The sequence below is a fragment of the Podarcis liolepis genome, assembly GCF_965112155.1.
Source record: "Podarcis liolepis genome assembly, chromosome: 1".
NCBI classification, from domain to species: Eukaryota; Metazoa; Chordata; class Lepidosauria; order Squamata; family Lacertidae; genus Podarcis; species Podarcis liolepis.
The window spans coordinates 75,362,522-75,384,804 of NC_139554.1; the positions used below are offsets into that span (position 1 = coordinate 75,362,522).

Below are 22,283 nucleotides of genomic sequence, written 5' to 3' on the forward strand. Positions count from 1 at the left end.
AGTAGCTGGGCTGGCTTGTAAACTTTTGTGAGGTGGGGTTGAACTTCTTTTTTTGGTTGGGGGGGGGAGTTTGGAAAAAGGGATACAAAGAATATTATCTATTATCTTTTTTAAAATCAATACGTTAATCTAAATAAAAGCACAAAGAAAAAGGAGAGGAGAGAGAGAAATACAGGATAGAAAGTTAGAGAAGGGATAAAGGGGAGAAAAAAAAGAGAAGGGAGGGAGGGAGTTCTGATTCTTCGTCTGTACATAAGGTAAATGCTATTCAACTCAGCCACTCCAATATAACACCCAATAAAACCACTTTCTATAAACCAACATCCGACCTTGCCCCAGTAACAGTAGGTGCCTGGGCATGCTGATGTCACTGTGGGGTGTGCCAACATGACGCACACACGCTACAACCTGACATCAGCATGTCCCTGTGGCATGTGTACTGCCAAGTGGAATATTGAGGGTCCCGGACCCTTCATAATAAATTGTGGGTGCATAGGCACCCTGGGCCCCGCATAAACGGCACCTATGGATAATATTGTCTTCAGTCCTCAAACCCAAATGTCATTAGTTCATTTTCTTTTTCACACAAAAAGTCTATGGGAGGTTTCCAATTTTTTGTAAATGTTAGCAATGACTTTTCTCTGATTAAACATGTCAGTTTTGCCATCTCAGCTAAGTCCATTGATTTTAACAACTATTCCTCCATTGTTGGTAATGATTAATCTTTCCATCTTTGTTCATATAAAAGTGTCACCATTATAATCTATGTTGAAACAAAGTTCCATAAGCTTTTTCTAATAGTATATCCATAAGCCCTAGCAGGAAGAGTTCTGCCTTTAGTTGAATATTAACCTTCAAATTTATCCATATCAGTGTGTGTATTTATATCCTTGGGGGGGGGGGGGTTACATGTCCACCAAGCACAGTAAAATGTCCCTTCATATTCTTTAAATTTCTAGCACATATTTTTATACATTCTAAATAGCTTCTCAGGAATAAAATATCAACAAAACATCATTTTATAAAAGTTTGCTATTAAAGCTTAACACAGTGTGTATTTTAACCCTTTGGTCCGGTCCACATATGCTCCCACTGTTCCATCTGTATTTTATACCCAAAGTTTTTTGCCCATTTAATCATACATTCTTTAACTTGTTCTTCTTGCATTCCAAATTCCAGCAGTAATTTATACATTTTTGCAATAACATGTTCATCATTGTGGTGTGGGGATGAACAAATAAACATCTGGGCGCATTTACCTTGCTAAGTACTAAACCAGAGGGCAGGGGTGTATCAAGTATCCTCCGTAGTGTCTAACATCTACATGAAACTGCTGGGTAAGGTCAGCTAGAAATACGGACTGATGCAGCTGTGTACATATAACCTTCCACGGACCAGTGGTGGATAGAGCCAAAACCAAAGGGTGGCAAAAAGAAGATGGGGCATGTCTCTCAGCCTAGCCTACCTCACAGGGTTGTTGTGAGAGGAAGAGAACCATGCACTATTAGCTCCAATGGAAGGCTGCCAACTTGTCACACAAAGGGGAGCTTTTGAGTAGTGGTGGGGGTCACTGATCCAACATTGTCACTAGAGGCATGGGTGTCCTCTGTGCCTCAGATCATTTTAGGGTGATATACCAGCCTACCTAGACAGAGAAGCTTGCCATGGTCTGGCAAGCTCATGTTTGGATTATTGCAACCTGTTGCACATGTGGTTGCCCTCAGTTGACCCCAAATTAGGCTGTGAAATTGTTAACTGGGACTGGACAGTCTGAACATTGTACACCAGTGATTCACCATCTGCACAGTTTGTCAGTTTTTCTCTGGGTCTAAGTTTTTACTTTTAATGTTTTTAACAGCTTGGAACCAGGTCCCAAGGATTTGCCTCCTTGCATAAGTACTTACACAACCCTTAAGATCACACTCAGAGGCCATTCTCTCGGTACCCCTGCCAAGTGAAATTCAGCAAGTGGCTACTAGGGAGGGGGCTTTTTTATGTTGGCCACCCCAGGTGTGGAATGCCAAGAGATGCTCATCCTTTTTGTGGTCATTTCCCGGTCCTTAACCTTTTAAAACCTACACACATTTTTAGAATTACACCAGTCTTTATTGATTTTAGTCTCTGAGGCTTGAGTTATATAATTATTTTATTGTTGGTTATTTATATTAAAATTTGATTGATACTCTAAGCTTCCCAGAGGACTTAGTTACTGCCAGCCTTGCTAAATAAGTATACAGAACCGGATTGATCATGGTTGTCTATGTATAACTGAGATACAGCAAATGATAGGAAGAAGACCTTTGGGTCAACTCCATTTGCCCTTCCTTAGCTGTTGTCCTATGGCTCCTTTAATCCGTTTGCCTTTTACAGTTGCAGAGGCGTAACTTCCAGTAAGGGCTATGCCAGAAATAAAAAGCAGCCCCATGTTCTCCCCAAATTAATTCCTGGAGCCACATGCAATTAGAAAACAAGAATGACCACAGAGACAAAACTCAGCAGCCAACAGCACCATGACTCCCATGTCTTGAGTGAAATCAGTGACCCAAGTCAGAAGCCAAGAGCAGTTTTTCCTTCCTCAAAATCCTCAGTATTTAGACATGAAGTATTCCTTTCTTTTGATGCAACCAGTAATTAGGAAACTCGTTATATTTCGCAGCTATAGTTTTGCACAGCCAGTGATCTGGTTAGTTCAGAATGAAGGGGAATCTCAGAAGAGAGTTACAGTGAAACGAACACCCTTCTACATTTAAATCAGCGTTTTTCTTTGGGGGGAGCAGGAAAGAGAGAAATCCCAGTACGTTTCTACTCAACACAGAGTTTAAAAGTGTCCAGCCCAGATTGTTACAAAATTCTTTCAGGACTTCCCCCCTCGTGCTGCTTTCTATTGATTAAATAATCTCTATTAGATATTAAGCTCCTTGTTATTGGTGCAGCAAATAAATTATTCAAGAGCTATATAAATTCTTATGGCGGGCATGAATTTTTAAACCCTAATTTGGTACTGAGCCAAGACCTCTTCATTTAAAAATTGGGTTCCCCCCTCCCCATTTCCCTCTGGCAGGAAATGAATAGATGCGCTCCTATGATTTTATTTTGTTTTAAGGGGGATCATCTTAACACCCACTGATTATTTGAAGGGATATGTTAAAAACAAAGGTTGCTAAGCATATTTAGGATGAAGCTAAAGAGGTGTGTTTTTATGCTGCCGAACCACTTGAGTCTTTGATTTATTGGGGATGAAAGGCTTTTTTGAATGCTACTTTGCCTGTTATTTATAGTGTGTTGTTGTGCATGCCTAAACACCACCAAATATCCGTATAGGAGTATGCAACCACCCAGAGGGATCTCTAGGCTATGTTGGGCAAGCTGAACACTCCATCAGCCAGTGCCCTTTCCAAAGAAGCAAATTTCCTTCGCTCCAGTGGCCAATTATCAGGGCTCCCCTAGCAATCCTGCAATGTTCCTGACTTTCAGTTTTAAGAATCTCTCTGTGTGTAAGTGTCCAAACTCTGCCTTCTGATGAATTTGTGCTCCTCTTATATTCCATTACCGTACTATGCTTTTGTTGCCCAATATGTTGGTATCCTGATTAATCTCTAAATGGGCTATGGTTTATTCACCATGAGGAGGATTGCAGTGGTACCCGCCCCCCCCCAAAAAACCCCTAGCATATAAAACTCCATGTGGCATCTTCTTTTCAGATGATTCTGATTGCTATAAACAGATAACTTGTGGAGAAAAAATAAGGTACTTCTCATGTAAGATTTGTATTTTTGTACATCCTTGTCTAATACAAAGGTATACAAGTGAAATTATTATTCCAATATAAATCCATTTATTTATAACCTTTTTAAATAAATGCATTCCAAATGTCATTATATTGTCCAGACACAATCTTTTTGCATTTTATGCACTTTTTGTTTCCTTTTTTATATTTGATTTCATTTGATTGAAATATTTTCAATAAAATATAAGGTTGTGGGTTTTGTTTTTTTTTAAAGTGAGATTTATATTTTTTGTATTTTTATATTTTAGGTCCCTGATGAAAAATTAGAAATAATTCTTACATTACAAAGATGTTTCCATAGATATTAATGAGGCATTGGCATTTATTTATATGGAATCCCACAATCAGGGGCTGGCACTATGCTGTGGCTCTGCCATTGAGCATGGCACATTGTTCACTCACTTTCCTGCAATGACTCTTCCTGCTTGGAGAACACTGGAAACAATGTGATGTAGAATTGATCTACACATGCAGCAGACCATACCTGTCTGAGTGCAGGTGAGAGATCTCATGGTTTGAATGCTCCATTTAAAAAGCTACATTCACATGGAAAATTAGCTTATCATAGGGAAGACTAGACCAAACTCTGGCATACTAGTTTTCCATGTGTAGGCAATGCTGTCTTTTTTTAAAAAAAACAAACAAACAGGAGAGCATTTAACTTGAGATTGACCCAACTGCCATCTGAACCAGATTCCAGGAATCATTCTACTGCATGTGTAGGTCACCTCCTAGTCAGCTTGACCTTTCTACATATTAGAAAGAAAACTGGGATTGTAGCACAATGAGTTGTCTCATTAGCTCAGCTAGGCTGCTAAATGTTTAATTCCCCCCGCCCAAATGCATTTTCAGCCTTAAATAAACTGTAGAAAAAGGATTTGATTCATGGCTGCATTAGGAATCTACTCAACCAAAGCCCCCTGTCACAAATTAAATCATAAACCAAAAGTAAAACATGATTTGTGAAATTAACATTTATCGAGGAAATATTCCCCAGCGCTGCATTATGCTTAGTCTTTGGCGTCCAAAATATCAACCATAATTCATAATATGCCTAAGAAACCATGCCACCAGCATTGCCATCAAGGCAAGGAGTTTAATGGAAAAGTGATGCAGTAACCAGGGACTCATATTAGATGGGAATGAGCTGCGCTGTATTTCTTAGTAACATCAGCATTCCTCCTTCCATCCTTGAACCATGTCATCCCTCCACTGGCACTCCCTTGCATTGTTAATATTATCCAAATCTCATTGACTGATTGATTGTCTTTCCATATTTCCAGTCTTATAAACTTGTTTTAATAATGAGCAATGACATTTAGCACAAAATCAGTATAATTTTCCTTAAATTATCATAATTAATCATAACAGCTAGCTTTTTATACGTTGACAACAACTATTCTTCATCTGAGGATCCAGTTCTCTGAGATACATCTTTTTTAAACCCCATCTTACAGATGGAGCAACTGAGGTTTAGACTGTGATGGATGAACTGCTCAGATCCATACAACTATTCAATGGTGTTGTCAGTTTTAAAGCCATTGAATTTCACAATGCAATTACGATGATAAAATGTGCATTAAAATGCATATGATAGTGAAAATAATTTGGAGAAATTGCTTTGCAAAAATGTGTGTATTAGGGGAAATTCCATAAAAAATGTGTATATTAAGAGAAATTCAGACTGAAATGCTGATGAATTTTCATGAGGCCTTTTAAATATATTGACAATAATGAACACAAATTGATACAGACTTGTGGAGAATTGAACTTAAGACTAGAAAAAACGAGAAACTGAAAAAGGCAGAAATGCACAGATCTACCAAACCCTACTTAAAGTGCAATCCTATTAGTATTAGGAGTATTAGGAGTAACTATGTGAGATTAGGCTGTTGTAAAAACAACTTCAAAGAGTTCAAGGGCAATTTAACAATTTACAGATGTGCCGTGAGATGAGGTTTTGTGGATAAGCATGGATATAAGAAATCTTGATTCAAATTTAAGCTCATTTACAAAGCTCATTAGGAAGCCTTGAGAATATCATTACCACTCAGCATAAGCTACCTTACAAGGTTGTTGCATACATACATAAGGTAAGGTAATAAATAACACTACGGCCGGAAGCTAAACTAAACAGTGTGCTCTGGCACTTGTCACGGGATCCCGTTGCACCAGAAGTGGTTTAGTCATGCTGGCCACATGACCTGGAAAGCTGTCTGTGGACAAACACTGGCTCCTTCAGCCTGAAGCAAGATGAGCACCGCACCCCATAGTTGCCTTTGACTGGACTTAACCGCCCAGGGGTCCTTTACCTTTTTTACCTTTATACATACATAAATAAATACACACACATGATGGGACTTATGTCTGAGTAGACATGCCTAAGCTTGCGCTATTCTGAACTCTGAGTAGGAAAGGGAAGATACAGATGAAACAAATAACATTTCTGGTCATAAGGGTCTCTGCTTTCACCTCATAGTATTTTCTACCTTTTCAGTGCTGTACTTCAAAATGATCAGTCCAGTTTTAAAGTAAAGGTAAAGGTAAAGGTACCCCTGCCCGTACGGGCCAGTCGTGTCCGACTCTGTGGTTGCGCGCCCATCTCGCTTAAGAGGCCGGGGGCCAGGACTGTCCAAAGACACTTCCGGGTCACGTGGCCAGCGTGACAAGCTGCATCTGGCGAGCCAGCGCAGCACACGGAAACACCGTTTACCTTCCCGCTAGTAAACAGTCCCTATTTATCTACTTGCACTTAAGGGTGCTTTTGAACTGCTAGGTGGGCAGGAGCTGGGACCGAACGACAGGAGCGCACCCCGCCGCGGGGATTCAAACTGCCAACCTGACGATTGGCAAGTCCTAGGCGCTGAGGTTTTACCCACAGCACCACCCGCGTCCCTTAGTTTTAAAGTAGCTATGTGGTAATCATATAAAGATAAATGTAACTTCATTGACCTTTTAAGATATGGGTTTGGGAGGAACACAATTATATGACACTGATTCCTGATTGTGACTTAAGGTGGTGTGTGTTTTTTTTTGGGGGGGGGTGTGTTTTGTGTGTGTGTGTGTGTGTGTGTGTGTGTGTGTGTGTGTGTGCAACCACCCACCACTCCCCTAGGGCTAAATTACTCATTCTTAGAACAATTAGTTTCCTACAGGAGAAACCATAATGATTTCAAAATAGTAAATTATTATGCACAGGTAGGAATTATGTACAATTGTCAAGTTGCTTTAAGACATTTTATGTAGTCGGTGACAAAATAATAATAATGGCCATCGCTTTACTGACTACTGCACACACATCTCTCTCTCTCTCTCTCTCTCTCTCTCTCTCTCTCTCTGTGTGTGTGTGTGTGTTTTATATGTGCTGTCTGTGTACACACACACCTTCAAGGGGGAGGGAGGGAAGGGGGGGGGGGAAGAAAGACTAAGAGTGACAAAAGATTGCTGGTAGCCACAGTTCACTGCTGAAGAGAATTTCTCACACCAAAATAAATTACAACCACTTCTACTAAACCACCCCTTGAACTGTTGGCACAATCTTATTGGATAAAAATTCATTGTTCCAGTTGTATGGTCCACATGGGATTATTACATCCATGCAACACTCTTTTCTTGGTTCACCAATTATTATACCCTTACAGAGATGTGACATTAAAAGGGCTACCTCCAGCAAAGCTTTAATAAAAAAAAAGACCCCTTTGCTTGCAATACAGTTAGAAATTGGGGAAAAAACACCATTTAGTTTCCTCATATGCTTTCTCTTTCTCATTTAAAAATAATTGCCCCTCCCTGCAATACACAAGTGAGTGAAGATTAATATGGCATGTCTATCTGGCAAGAAATTCAATATTTTGGGCTTCTTTCTAATAAACTCTGAGAAACTCTGTCCATGGTTCAGACTCACTGGCTGTGAAAATGCTCTAGACAAACTATATTAATTATTCGTGCAAAGACAGCAGAACAGAGTTGCTGGTTTATTTGGTACAAACAAACTCATCCCCTCAAAAAAACCTTCAGTATTTCAACTGACTATGGGATTTTAATTGCACTTCAAAAAGAGAGACATAATCAAATTCAAAAAGATTTTAATGACAAAGTGCTTTATTAAACTGATTGGTTGCAAGATCTTCTAGACTTGATGTTGGGCAACCCAAGTTCAAAGTCTAGTGCAGGCAGATTCAATGAGTGGTCTTGAAAAGTCACACACTGTTTTGGTTCTGGTAATAATCTAAATTGTGGTTTAGATAACCGATGGGCAACCTGTGGTTCCGGGGCTGCACATAGCTCCTGGCCTCATTTTATGCCCCTCCCGACACCTATTGAAGCCCTATACATCCATCCTCTCAAAGTTCCTTTCTTCCTGTTCGCTTCCTCTTATTTTTTCCTGGCTTTTACAATTGCTCCCTCTCCACTCTTTATGCAACACAGGAGTCTAATATGGACCACTGAGTTATGGCTCTGTATGTAGTTTTAGAACAATCAGAAGGGGCAGTATTTTATTTGATAAAAAATCGTGGCTTTTTAAATAAAAAACCACAATTTTCTTTTATATAGCTTCAAGAAAAAACATTTTTAAGCCACCAGTCTGAGAACAAATTGGAAGGATACATACACACAGAGGAGCATCTGTTGATATAGCCACAGTATGTGTATAGCACACTAAAGTCCAAAAAGAATCATTTTCACTTGCTTTCCAGAACAGCAGCTATGTATATTGGTCTGTTGTACTAAAAGAAAAGAAAAAACCTCTGCACACTCACTGCAGAGTAACCCCATCAAACCTAAGGAAGCTTATTTCCCCTAATCTAAATCTAATATGTGGCAGCCAAAATAAAAATTGAAGAAGGGCAAACTTTTTGATTTTATATATATATATATATATATATATATGCAGGTTATATATATATATATATATATATATATATATATATATATATAGATTCCATATTAGTTAATCTGGACCACCTTTGTGGCTCCATCTATCTTTAATTCTGTCCCTGTCCACCCCTGGAATGAGGGAATGTGAACAGAAAGGTTATCTACCCCTGGTTTGATGATTATGAATGAGTTGTGCCCAGCTTGAACACTCCCTTTCCTTTTCCTTCTCATAGAACGTAAGAAGCTGCCTAATACAGAGTCAGATCATTGGTCCATCTACTGTACCTCAGCACTGTCAACAGAGAGCAGTCCTCCAGAGTTTCGAATAGGAGACAAATTCTCAGAACCTAGAGCTTTCTGCATACAAAGTAGGTGGTCTGCCACTGAGGTATGGCTCGCTCCTACTCTGTACTACCATCCAGGGCCGAATTTAGGTTTGATGAGGCCCTAAGCTACTGAAGGTAATAGGGCCCTTTATATGTCCAGCTGTCCTTTGCCAACAAAAAATTGTCACTTTTTTGTGTTGAATATATGCTATATGGTAATTTATGATGGACCTAATAGGTATCTAAAGCCATTTGACCATTACAAAATATGTATTTTATCAAAGTAATTGTTGAACTGAAATACAATTAAAAAGAAGTATATTAACAGTGAAATACAATTAAGAAGAAGTATATTTCGGGGGGCCCTCAAGAGAGTGGGGCCCTAAGCTATAGCCTGTTTAGCTTATATGTAAATCAGGCACTGCTACCATCAACCCTGGTACCACCAAGCTACGTTACTTCCTCTACTCATATATATTGCCAGCGATGTCCCCAGATCAGTAAGCAACTTTGGCAGTGATAATCATTATCGCCTATACACAATTGCTTTTAGAGGAATACCTGCTGGATTTGTATCACTTTTTATGCTAAAAAACATGCTGGAGAAACGGTCCAGAACCACATCATAGTACAAATACCAGTTCTACACCTCCACTTAAAGGTAAAGGGACTCCTGACCATTAGGTCCAGTCATGAACGACTCTGGGATTGCGGTGCTCATCTCACTTTATTGGCCGAGAGAGCCGGCGTACAGCTTCCGGGTCATGAGGCCAGCATGACTAAGCCACTTCTGGCAAACCAGAGCAGCACATGGAAACGCCGTTTACCTTCTCACCAGAACGGTACCTATTTATCTACTTGCACTTTTACATGCTTTCAAACTGCTAGGTTGGCAGGAGCAGGGACCGAGCAACGGGAGCTCACCCCGTCACAGGGATTCGAACCGCCGACCTTCTGATCAGCAAGCCCTAGGATCTGTGGTTAGACCACAGCACCATCCACGTCCCTTGTTGAGAAAGCATAAAAATGAAATTATTGTGGTTTGTGCACCTGTTGTGTACAGTCTTATTTAGTGAGCTGCATCCCATGTTAACAGATACTTAATGCCTTCCCCACACACCTATCCCACCCCCTTGACAAATGAATAATACCTACAAATATTTTTTATTTTCATAAACATCGTGCAGCTTTAAAACGTGCGGGTGTTCTATCAACTTCAGGATGGCTATTTCCCGCTCCACCTGAAAGAGAAAAGCAAAACACAAGGAATTGTTAGAATCTGTGTCTTAAGACTACATTAAGAATCTGTACTACTACGTGTCTTCAGTTATTACCCACTGCCATCCCTTAAGTACCACTGACTTTCCCCGGTGTAGTTACCACACAGAAAACAAAGTAAAAATTCAGGAAATGGCAGGGCATAGAAATAATAATGTATGCTTAGTAATAATGAATAAACACATTATTAACAACAGTATTGTTATTAACTTCCACAGCACTAGGACACACCTTGCCGGGGCATTTATTTGCTTGTGTGCAGGCATCTCAGAAGGGCCTACCATGGCTGACACCTTGCCTGCTCCTCCAGTGCCCACTACTACTTCCCTTTCTCCACTGGCTGTGGCCCTCTACCCACCAGTCTCCCTGTCATGTTTGTGAGTGAGCTAGCTTCCCTGTTGGTGGTCCTCTAAGACCATGAGGCAAGGGTGTGTGTGCTCATGTCCCTGGCCCATTGCAGTGATTGTAAGTCCACTCACAAGCTCAAGGGAGAATCTGGGGGATGCTCCAAGCTCTCGTGGGTTTACTCAGCAGCAGTCCTGAAATGAGTCGGGGAGCTGAGCAGCTGCTCGGTTTCTCCAGCCCATTACGGTGCTGTCGCCAGGTAAGCTCACCTGCCTCCCGCAAAAAATCTGAAGCCAGGCCTGCTTCTCAGATATGCAAAGTTTACACAAACAAATTATTTCTAGAGGGGTTGCCATGTCATCTATTGCAGCGAAAACAACAAAGAGTTTTGTGACACCTTAAAAACTACAAATTTATTGTGGCAAAAGATTTCATGGGTTAGTGTTCCCACTTCATGTACATGAAGTGCTATCCTTAGTGGGCACTTACATGCACATAGATGCAGAGAAACCAACAGCAACATTAAACAATAAAAAATACAAGCCTACAGCAACCTTTTCATGTTTATGAAGATAACTACTCCCCCCCTTAAATAAGCTAAAAGTGGTATTCAGAAATACTAAAGTAAACCTCTATCTCTCCCAGACTTTCCCCTCTCTCCTTTCACCATGTGCCTCCCCAAATCTGCTCTAGAGCATTGGGAGAACCTCAGTGCACGGAGGAGAAGAAATTGGACAATCTCCTTACTGTTACATTGAATACAATTTCTGAAGTCTTATGGATGAGGAATGCCTCCAGTTGAGCTCATTTACTCTTAAACATGCTCCATTCATTTAATAATACTGAAATTTCTTTCATATGGTATCCAAAGCTTCAAAGTCTGATGTGCAAATTCTGAGGAAAACCCAACTATATAATGCGAGAATTATTTTGATACCTTCTTACATTCATAATAGAGGAAAAATGGGGGCAGATTTGCTAATCTCCACTGCTGAACCAGAAGCCTTAATTAATTGCACACATGAAATTAGCAAATACCTGTTTTATTTTGTTTCACTAAGTGTCACTATGGGTGAATTTACAGGCCATGAACAACAGATTGGCAGGTACACTTATGTAATAACAAACTATTAATGCCCTAATTACATGGCCCAATGAATTGAGAGGGAAATCTAGAGGGACTGAGCACCTGGCTCTCAAGAAGCAGAATGATACAACTCCAGAAGGAATCCACTCTGAACTAAGTTTAGAAGCTGCTGCTGGTGGTACTATTATAGCTGCTGCATCCTGGCATGTTGTGTCATAACTTCCTGTGGATGGGCCATTGGCATGGGTCTGGAAAGAGTCAAAGAGGCTCTGGCACACTTTCCTAATCGCCAAAATTAGAAAAGCAGGAAAGCTGGTACAACGCTTGCCTGGCTCTAGGCCCCAGTATAGATTTCCCCATTCTACCTGCCATGGTTAGGATGTTACTTTGGCTGCAGGGCAGCAACAGAGATCACCACTTGTACTGTGCTACAGCTAAAGCACATTTTTGGGATCTATGCTACCCTGGGTCCTATAATAGGTTTAAAGTTAATATCTTATTCAGTCACACCACAATGCTGTCACATAGATTTCTGTAATTTCCTATTCCTAACAACGACTTCCCCAAATCTAGCCATTAAATCTATGGAGATGAAGATCAGATATATCCAATATATTTCTGGTTGTGTGTGTGCGTGTGCATGCATGCGTGCAAATAGTTCTCTGGAAGATGTGCATTTCCTCTTTCCAGCATTGGAACATAAAACATTCAACATTTCAAAACAACAGTAACAACTAATCAGGACATCTCCTCAGCAGCAAGGCAAGTTCTCATCTTATACATTGTGGAGAAGACTTAGAGCACTTCTGATACTGGATCCTGACACGAGTTATGTTCATACCAATAATTTTCTCTCCCCTCCCCCCCTTTTTTTTGTTCCAGAAAGGCCTGCAGCACATTGTCTTTGAAAAACCCCTGCTGTTGATGTCTGTGGCAACATGTCCAACCAAAGTGAGAGATGTGATGCTAGGGCTCTCTCAGGGCACTTCTTAGTTACTGTCCAAAAGCTTAAGATGAACAGGCACATAAAAACAGAGGCTTATGGCTTATGGTGCTCAGACAAAGGCCTCAGTTATACTTTTTCTCTGATTCACTTTCAACACTAAGTGGAAGAGAAGAAGTAAAAGAGCAAATATTCACCTTCTGCAACAAACAATCCAATGCTAGGATCTACATATTTATAATTACTGTAAATTACACTAACTTTTTAATTTCTCAGTCATTAGAAAGTCACCCTCTATTTAGAGGGGTATCTGTTTTGCCTCTCCTCCCCCCTGAAAACAGACTAAGGATCTTGTGGCACCTTAAAGCTTTTTTAAAAAACCGTATAAAGTGGAATCCACAAAAACCTAGGCTATAATAAGATTGTCAGCCTTTAAGTTATCACAAGACTCTCTGTTGAGTTTTCAAGCTACACTTATCCAATGCTTCCACAATTTAACAAAAAGGGCTAGAAACTTTCATATTAAAAACAAAGCAGTGATCATTACAAATAAAATCTACAAAGGAACGTGCATCTATAGTGTACAATTCTGATGGTTTAATGCAGGATGGTGTAAGTAATACTATAATGGTCAGAACAAACTCAATAAATGCTCAGTTATTCTGCAGAAATATCTATGTTTTTTCCTGGCACTTTATAGAATTCTGGATTAGGTTTGAATAATATTTTATGTAGTGAGAAGTCAATAAGAACCAAGAAAAAAGATGTCTGATCAACAGTTTGCTCATGGGAAGAAGCTAGTAGGAAAACTTTATCATGAGCACTGATTGCAGTTGAATGTACCATGACAGAACTTAAAAGAGTTCATTGAGTAATAGCATCTCCAACAGAGAATCGAAGGAAACTGCAACATGAGTCATTAAAAGGTGTCTGCCCATGCAGAGGTAATTTGTATTAGCTTTTGCTGGTTAAGTGGTGCACACAAAATCTACAGGAAGGTGATGAACACTAAATCCATGGCAAAGTGGCTATCTGATTGCTTCTCCAGAGGCCCAGATGATGGTTCCCTATAACACCAAGAGAGACCTGAGTGCTGATTTGGTAAGTCATCAGGGCATTTGATTACCAAGTCTGCAGGTAACAACAACAACAATTTATTATTTGCCTATCCAGCTGGGTTTCCCCAGCCACTCTGGGTGGCTCCCAACAGATTAAAAACAGAATAAAACTATCAAATATTAAAAACTTCCCCAAACAGGGCTTCCTTCAGATGTCTTCTAAAAGTCAGATAGCTGTTTATTTCCTTGGCATCTGATGGATGTTCCACAGGATGGGTGTCACTACCGAGAAGGCCCTCTGTAACCTCACATCTCACAGTGAGAGAACTGCCACAAGGCCCTCAGAGATGGACCTCAGTGTCCAGGCAGAACGATGAGGGTGGAGATGCTCCTTTGGGTATAGAGGGCCGAGGCCATTTAGGGCTTTAAAGGTCAGCACCAACACTTTGAATTGTGCTTGGAAACATACTGGCAGACCATTGTGCCATTGTGAACTCACTGCTAACTACTAACTCTTTGACACTCATTTCACTAAAGTGGTTATAAGAATCAGCCCTTGCGCTCATACTATACAAGAGACAACAAAAGCACCCTTGAGCTTTTATTATGCTTTTTACATCATATGTGAATGTCAGCATGGTTCCCAGCTTCTAAAGCTGCATTAGCTAAATGAAAAATTTCCACTCTTCCATTTATTGTTCAGGCTGTTGCCTTAATCAGAACTAGTGATGAGTCCTGGTCTTCTTTTCCAAACCTAGCACCATACCCCTAAAATAAATGTGGCCTCTAGGCTCCAGGAAGGAAAGTATAAATGTTTCTTTCACCCCATCCAGAAAATATGTTTGGGGTGGTAGTTGGTAAAAGGGAAATGCTAAGCACTATTCCCTTCCTTCTAAGCCCCTCCTGAAACTGGTTCCTTGTTTTAGGATAAGTGACAGAAATATTACTCCTCCCCATAATCCTGAAGCTCCCTTCCAAAGGGGAAATAGAGGCACTGGTCTGCTTCTCACTGCTGACTTTGCCATTCAGTACTGGGGCAGTGAGTATATTTGCCCAAACCACAACATTATCTGCCCAGAGGTGCAGCACTTTCTGGCATCAGGAAAGGCAGGCTGTTTGCTGAATGGGAGAAAGGAAATCAAGGACACCACTCAAGTGGGAGCTAATCTCCCCATACCCGCTTCCTTAGCAAGTCTGGAGTCTGGAATGGGAAACATGTTTCCCCCCTCTCTGTGCTGTATCACTTTGCAGCCCACTTACTTTGTCTAATGAAACTCAAGTGAGACTCAAAGAGCCAACCCCAGTCTGCAAAGCACTGAGCTTCTTTCCTGGCCACACCTAAATAGGATGGAGTACTGAAAACCATCTTTTACGGTAGAGTCAAAGAAGTCAAAGAAGCTTGCTAGGCTTAGGCCTGGATAGGAGCTTCAGAAGTTCATATTTCTCACCTCAGAGAAATAATAGCATTATGAGGTTCCAATTCTTCTACAGCTCAGATTAAAACCTAAGACACAAAAGAATTCCTGCTTAGTCATATAACCCTCCACTTCCCTTTCCTTTAACAAGACTCGGCAGCTAGGGCAGTAGCAATGTCATTCCATGTGTGGGAACACGGAAAGAATAAAATCAAGTCTCTCCCTCCTGCCTCTCTCTAGTGGCATTGGTAGTGTGCAAGGACACAGGCATTAGTGGCTCTTGGGAAATTTAGTCTTCTCAGAAGCTACTGCAATGGCAATAGCAGTGGCAGATCTGATCTTCCTCCATTCATCATCATGTGGCTGGAGGACCATTTTAACTTCTGCCCTTGGCAGGCAGGTTTTGTTTAAAGGGCAAAGATTGCATTGGGGATATTATTATTATTATTATTATTATTATTATTATTATTAGGAAGGGGAGGCAGAGGTAGGAAACTTCTGAAGCTGGGTTGGTTTTGGGGTGGTGGTGGAATTCAAACGATTTTGGATTTTCTTGGATCTAGCCTGACTTGTTTGCTGAGCCAAATCTAACATAAGCTAGAAGCAGGAAGTTGCCTGTCAGTGTTTGATAGATACATTAGGGACTGATTTTAATAAAAGTCTATTTTTCATGAGTGAAAATAATTTCTGTCTTAGATAACATAGGCCCTAAAAACACTTCCAAACTAGCATGCCTAGTGATTATATCAGAACACCCAGACAGTGCTTCCATTCCTGAATTGGCCCCTGCTTTCTTTGTGACCTTCAACAAGCCAATGGTTTCTCTATGACTTACATCCCCCATTGGTGACATGAGATATTTGGTAAAATTGTAACAGCTATCAACTCTGGATTGCACTACCTGGAAACAGGGGAAATCAGACTCTGCTAAAATTGCAAGAACAACATGAGGATAATAAATTTCACCTGCCTTTGTCTTTGCTCTCTCAAATGAAATGTCTGTCTGTATTTATTATTGCTTTCCCATGTAACTGAATTAAATACTGAAAACCAGGGATAATGACAAGATCTCTATCCAGATTGCTGTGGAAATTGATACAATGTCATTGTTAACTCTTTCCCCATTCTATAGAAACATTGCAAAGACACTGTGTAGCAGTTCTATCAAAAGCTTAAAGTGTAGCCATGTTTCCAAAATTATCTCTGCAGCAGCGAATGTCTGCCTAAGAACAGGATTTCACATTTCCAGGGAAACACCAGTGGTTGATATAGGGCAGACAGAGACTGTAGTGATTCTATCACTGGATTGGTTAGGAGAACACAGTGGAAATCCATGTAATCACACAATCAGTATGAAGCCTCTGAAATAAAACCAAACAGATCTTAAGTACGGGATACAACCGTGCATTCTTTCCCTCACCTTTGCCAACGATTGGTACCACTTTTATGCCTCCTTGCACCAGGAAACCCACATATTGCTTTCTGGCTCCAAGCCAGGAAGGATGAGAGTGGAGCCCTGCAGGGCCGACTGCTTCAATGCAGATACAATTATCAGAGAGCAAGACAAGCCTCAAACTGCTAGGCTGGAGAGAGGCTCCAGGAGCCTGCAGTAAACCGGAATCATGGAGTGACATTTGCATAATGTTAAAAAGACACATCCATCTGCCACACAAATCCCAGTCCCCAAGAGAGGATTCCAGATTCGTTTTTTTGCCCCCCTTTTCTGCAAAGGGCTTTGTCCAGGTCATGGCAAAAGCATTTGGCTGGAGAGAGGGGTCAGAAATGACTTCAAAGTGGACACAAAGGCATATCACTTGCTTTATGACCTTGCAGGTGCCAATTAGAGGTTTTTAGGGTCTAAGCAGGGAGTTGATTAGCTAGTAAGATGCTTCACTGACTCTGCTAATGAAAGAGACTAACACAAAGGCAACATTTCCCTCAGCAGGAACAATGCAAAATCTTCACTTATGTCCTCACCTCCAGCCCTTTTCCTCCAGGAGAACTGGCATCTCTTTGCTTTAAGCTCAATTCACATGCATGGATGTCAGTGAGAAAACAGCACTTTATTTCCAATATCCTCACTCACAACACAATCTGCAGAGCCCACCCTATGTTTCTAAGAGGCAAATGCCTGTCTCTTATGGATGCTCCATATTTCTTTTACATTCATTTTCCTCACTTTTTGGTGACTGAGTTAGTTGAGAAAAGATGGAACTGCAAATGTTTGCTCCATAAATGGATAGAAACAGAAGCTAGTGTTACCTTATTCTGTCCGTCTGTTTCACACTCACTCCCAGCAGGCCCTTCCTTATACAGTAGAAAACTGAAAGGCTGTCCTCTCCACAGAGGCAGTAGGAAGGGATGGGGGAACTGGGTAACATTTCCAATCACTCAGGCCAGGGAGTGCAAAAGTAAATTTGAAATTGCCAGCATCAGCCTAAATACTGAGATACAAAGCTTAGTTCCCACACGCTCCTCCTCCAGTTCATGGCCAGCTTGCACAGCAACTGATTTAACCACAAGGCCCTTGAGCTGGTACTCAGAAAGGTACAGAGTGCCCCAATACAATTAATAGGTTTTTGCTTCGAATTCCAAGCACTATCTCTAAGTATTGTAAATGCCAGGGAAAGGCCATTTATCCCTCCCCCCTCAACCCACCATTAGATGACTCTTTGTCACATCATGGGCATTTTCAAACGATTCAAGCCATGTTTGAGGTGATGATCAACATGCATTTGAGGAATCACTTAATCAACTGAAAAAGCATAGGAGGGGAAATGTAATCTGAAGTAGGAGACTTCCTCCATACATGTTATGGGTCTATGATGCTTGCTTGTGATATATTGGAATAAGGAAAGTTCACCATAACAAAGCTCCATTGCTAGTGAAGCAGCACAACCCCTATGCATGAAAATGTAATTTTATAACAACAAATTATAATAAATTCTGCTTTTGTTTAGCATTTCTAGCCTTACTTACACAGCTGTCCCAGCTCAGAATCACTACTTAATACATCATTACATTCAACTATTTTCATTTTAGCCACCAATCAGAAAGCCAACATGTTCAAGTGTGGCATCTATCTGCAGTGCATGTCTCTTTAAATAATGCCTGGTCTGAAGGCAGGCAGCCATGATGAAAACTGACAACATGGATTTATTAATTCAGCATGTAGGATAATCAGCTGTCCAATAGTACATGGCAAATCAACCATCTGACATACAGCTCTGTGACAACACTCAGCAGAATTAGCCTCTCCGGAGCTGGAACCCAGATCTGTCCCCAATACAATACCTTCCACAGCAGCAATGTTGGGGGAACTTTCAGCACTCACCTTCCTTTAACTTACATCACCAAAACCACTAACCAAAACTACTCAGGGACAGGAACCCTCATTGGACCTAAGCAATTTTTTAAAAAACAGATTTGTACGGCACTTTTCATCAAATGTTTCAAAGTGGCTTAAAGAAGAATATGAAAAATACAAATAGAGGACATTCTGTGGAGTTGGGCTCACAATACTGAAAACATGAGTCATGCTTCTGGTCCATGGGGGACCACTAGTACTGCTCCCCCCAGATTATCTCGATATCCTAGATTTTGTTATTCAGGGCTTTTACCAATACAAGAACCTTGAACTTGGCCCACTAGCAGATAGGAAACCAGTAGGTCATTTAATTCATTATAAAAAATAAATTCCAAAAATCTGAGTTAAATATTTAAAAATCCAGTTAAAGTTTTAAACATCACACAGACACCTTGTTTGCCCCTATGCATGCCTGTAACAAAGAGGGAGCTTGAAGGAGTAGCAGTATGTCTTCCTAACCTTTCAGCACTACAGAAAGGAGCGTATTATGTTTGAAATGCCTCAGTCTGATACTGACAGAAGCACCCACATTCAGACTCCCCCACCCCACGGTAATTCTCCTTCCATTAAAAATAAGTACATGCTGTTGAAACAAAATGACAATACTCAAGAGGATCCGTGACATTGTACAAGGAAAACAGAACCACTGCACACTATTATCCAGGGCCTCTGAGAAAAGCCAAAGGACAGCACATGCACAATCAAAAAGTCAAGTCTGCACTTTTCTCGCCCCGTCTGCTATGAAAGCAGGGGATGTGAGGGAAGGGAAGGCCTTGGCTGAAGTTGTGCCAAATGCGCTCCAGTGATTGATGAAGCTATGCTGACCTAGCTTTACCCCTCTTCCCCAGCGGAGTTTCAACAGACTTGGTTATAACTGGCAGAGTTACCCACACCTGCAACATACCCTGTTTCTTTTCTTGGCCTTCAGCTGCAGCAGCAGAAACAATGTTTGGGTTCAAGCTCAATGAGCTTTTTAAACAGATGTGGAAACCAGGAGGTGGACTAATATGGGAGAGATGGGGAAGAAACCCTCCTAAATCAAATGTGTTTGAGGAATACGTTGTGCATGAACTCAGACCCTGCAGACTCCTTAGCAATGCCTCTTACCATCTCTTGCAAGCACTGTACTGAAAGGGAACCTAGGGTACCAGTACATAGGAATGACACCTTTTCTAGGCCATTGCTATTCAAATGGTGTGTGTATGTGCTGCATCATGTGACTGATTATGTGGGGCAGGGCTTACCTGCCCCCCATATTTTATTCAAGTTGGCACCCTTGCATGGCTTACAGGTATGCAAGGTATGCAAGGTGAGAGGCTCAGAAGCAGGCAAGTGGCTGAGCAGTTCTTCATTGGAAATGAATATGTGAAAGAATGCTGGGCAGGGAGAGAGGAGAGGCCGAGGAGCAGGAAAGGAGGGGAAAGGCCCAGGAGCTCCATTGTTTAGTGGTGTGTGTCACCTAGTTCGGTTTCCCCCAGCAATGGTGCCCTCCATATGTTGTTGGACTCCAGCTCCCATCAGCTGCAGCAAGCATGGTCAATGGTCAGGGATTATGAGAGCTGAGGTCCAAAACATATGGAAAGCATCAGGTTAGGGAAGGCTGACCTGGAGTACCAAAAATGCTAATACTGTGTTCCTGCCCCATTCCAATAAGCATTATGTACATAGGTTAAAAGCATCCAAACAAGCCTACCAAAGTTCATCACTGCAGATATTTAAAAAGAGGTTAAAGGCTTTACTATTCCAGCAAGCTTTTATGGGATAAACAATTTTTAGATTTGAGTGTTTGGCCTATTCTAAATGGATGCACTTTGGTGGTTTAAAAAAAATGAACTTATAAAAGAGAGAGAAAATCATGATATGCATCCTATGAACAGAGAGGGGGAAATCCATGGTTTCAGCCTAAGTGCTAAAGTGGAAATATAGAGGCTGGATGAAGTGGGTTCCTTGAAAAGACCTGTGTAGGATGATTCCAGTCATGCTCACTACTTGGTCCCACAACCACTGTTGCTTTCATTGTGGGCTAGTATGTACAGCTGAAGGACAAATGAATTCCACAGGCCTGGTTATGTTTTCCATCCCCTTTCAAAAGCAAAACTACCTTCTTATCCTTTGCCGTAGTTATACATCATATAGGTATAAGAATTGCCCTGTATAGAGAAGAAGGCCTTGCTGATATTTCAGATGTCAGCCTGCAGATACATGGCTATTTCCAGAGCATGCCATAGGCCAATTTTCACAAGTTGTGGTGTTTTAAAGCAGCCGTTTTGTTCTGCTGCCTAGAACTGCTGGAGTTCTTTGTTGTTCCCTTTCCCCCATTGTGTCCAGAATCACTTTCTGCCCTCTGAGAAAGTCAGTGCAGCAAGATCCCTTGCCATCTCATGCTCACACAGCTTCCCCCTCCCAAGCATCCTGAGCTGTGCACAGGGTTGCTGAGCAAATATTGAATAATGTGTGTGAATTTGCACTCACATACACTCACACAAACCTTTATATGACAGAGCTTCTTCCCCCTGCCCCCACCCCAAAGACCTTTGCATGATTACACATCCCCATGCAGCTGTAGAGAGGATGGCAGAAATAGCTATATTTTCAGCTCAAACCTTTCACTGGCTGTTATTGTATGCAACTCAGGCTGCACAGTATGAGACCACAAAGAAAAGCAAGCACGCATACACGGGCAGAAAGAAAGGTAAAAATTATATCACAAAATAGGCCTCTGTTTTGACAGCAAAAAAAGCTGTCTGTGCTCAGCCCAGAACCACCTCGGGCTCACTGTGTGACAAAGGCAATGACAACAAACTTCCTGGACCCCCTCAGTGAAAACATCGTCATCCCCTGCCTTGTAGAGACAGCCAGAACAGCAGCAGCAGCAAATCTTCCCATCAGTGCTATTGCCATCCAGGATCCTACCTGGCAGGGAGCTGAGTGATCAAAGCAGCCAGGAAAGATCATTTTGTTTTCAGGTTATATAGCCTCTCCTGCTTCCCCCACATACTGCCACCCACACATCCCTCTCATTAGTGGGGACAAGGGTGACATTTTGCCAGCCAATCAATATCAAGCAGATGCCAGTTCTAGGAGGAAAGTATAGGGGAAGCCACAGAAAGCACAGTCCTCTAGCCACTGGTGTTTATGGCTTTCTGAATTATCCTTGGCATGCACACGCGTGCACGCAAACACACATAGGTGCACACACCATCCTCGCCCTGCCCAAACTCATCTCTTTCTGTAAGAGAATGGCTTTTTAGGAGTCTCATTTTTGTGGTTGCATTTTACCAAGTGGAGGAAAGCCAGCTTGGGGCACCTCCTTCACCTGCTTGCAGAATTACTCAAGTTTGCTAGAGGTTGTCTACCCAAACAGTCCACACCCTCCACAGTTTGTTTTGCCTACAAGGAGCCCTTAAGGCGTATATGTTTCCCTGTTTCAAACAATTTACAAATCTTGTTCCTTGCTGTTCAAAACCATGCAGTTGGGTGACAGGCGGCAATGAACCTGTGCACTCGGAGTGCAGAGGTCAAGTAGGGTACACCTGCTCTCCATCCAAAGTCATTCTGCCCAATCTTTTTTTTTTTTTTTACTTCTTCTTCAGTGTTATTTCAGTTTGTCAAATGCCACAGCAGCAACTTCTGTCAAGTGCAAAATAGCAACTTTCATAACATTTGCTTTGCTTCCCCAACCACGCCAACTTCCGTCCTGCACTTTTACTGCTTTGTTGTTTGTCTTACAGCATAGTCAACAAGACTTACTCTCATAAGGCTATTTAGGGTTGCATCCTTAATTCTGTACCAAGAAGAA

The 22,283-nt window shown here is 41.3% G+C and overlaps 1 protein-coding gene across 17 annotated transcripts in view; it reads right to left on the bottom strand.

Annotated features, from left to right (window-relative positions):
• BRSK2 (BR serine/threonine kinase 2) overlaps window positions 1-22,283 on the bottom strand; it is a 407,365-nt gene that overhangs the window by 116,321 nt on the left and 268,761 nt on the right. For all 17 annotated transcript variants that reach the window (XM_083505290.1, XM_083505294.1, XM_083505285.1 and 14 more), the window contains exon 3: window positions 10,147-10,232. In XM_083505290.1, coding sequence (XP_083361416.1) covers window positions 10,147-10,232 — 86 coding nt within the window. The remainder of the gene's footprint in view (window positions 1-10,146; window positions 10,233-22,283) is intronic.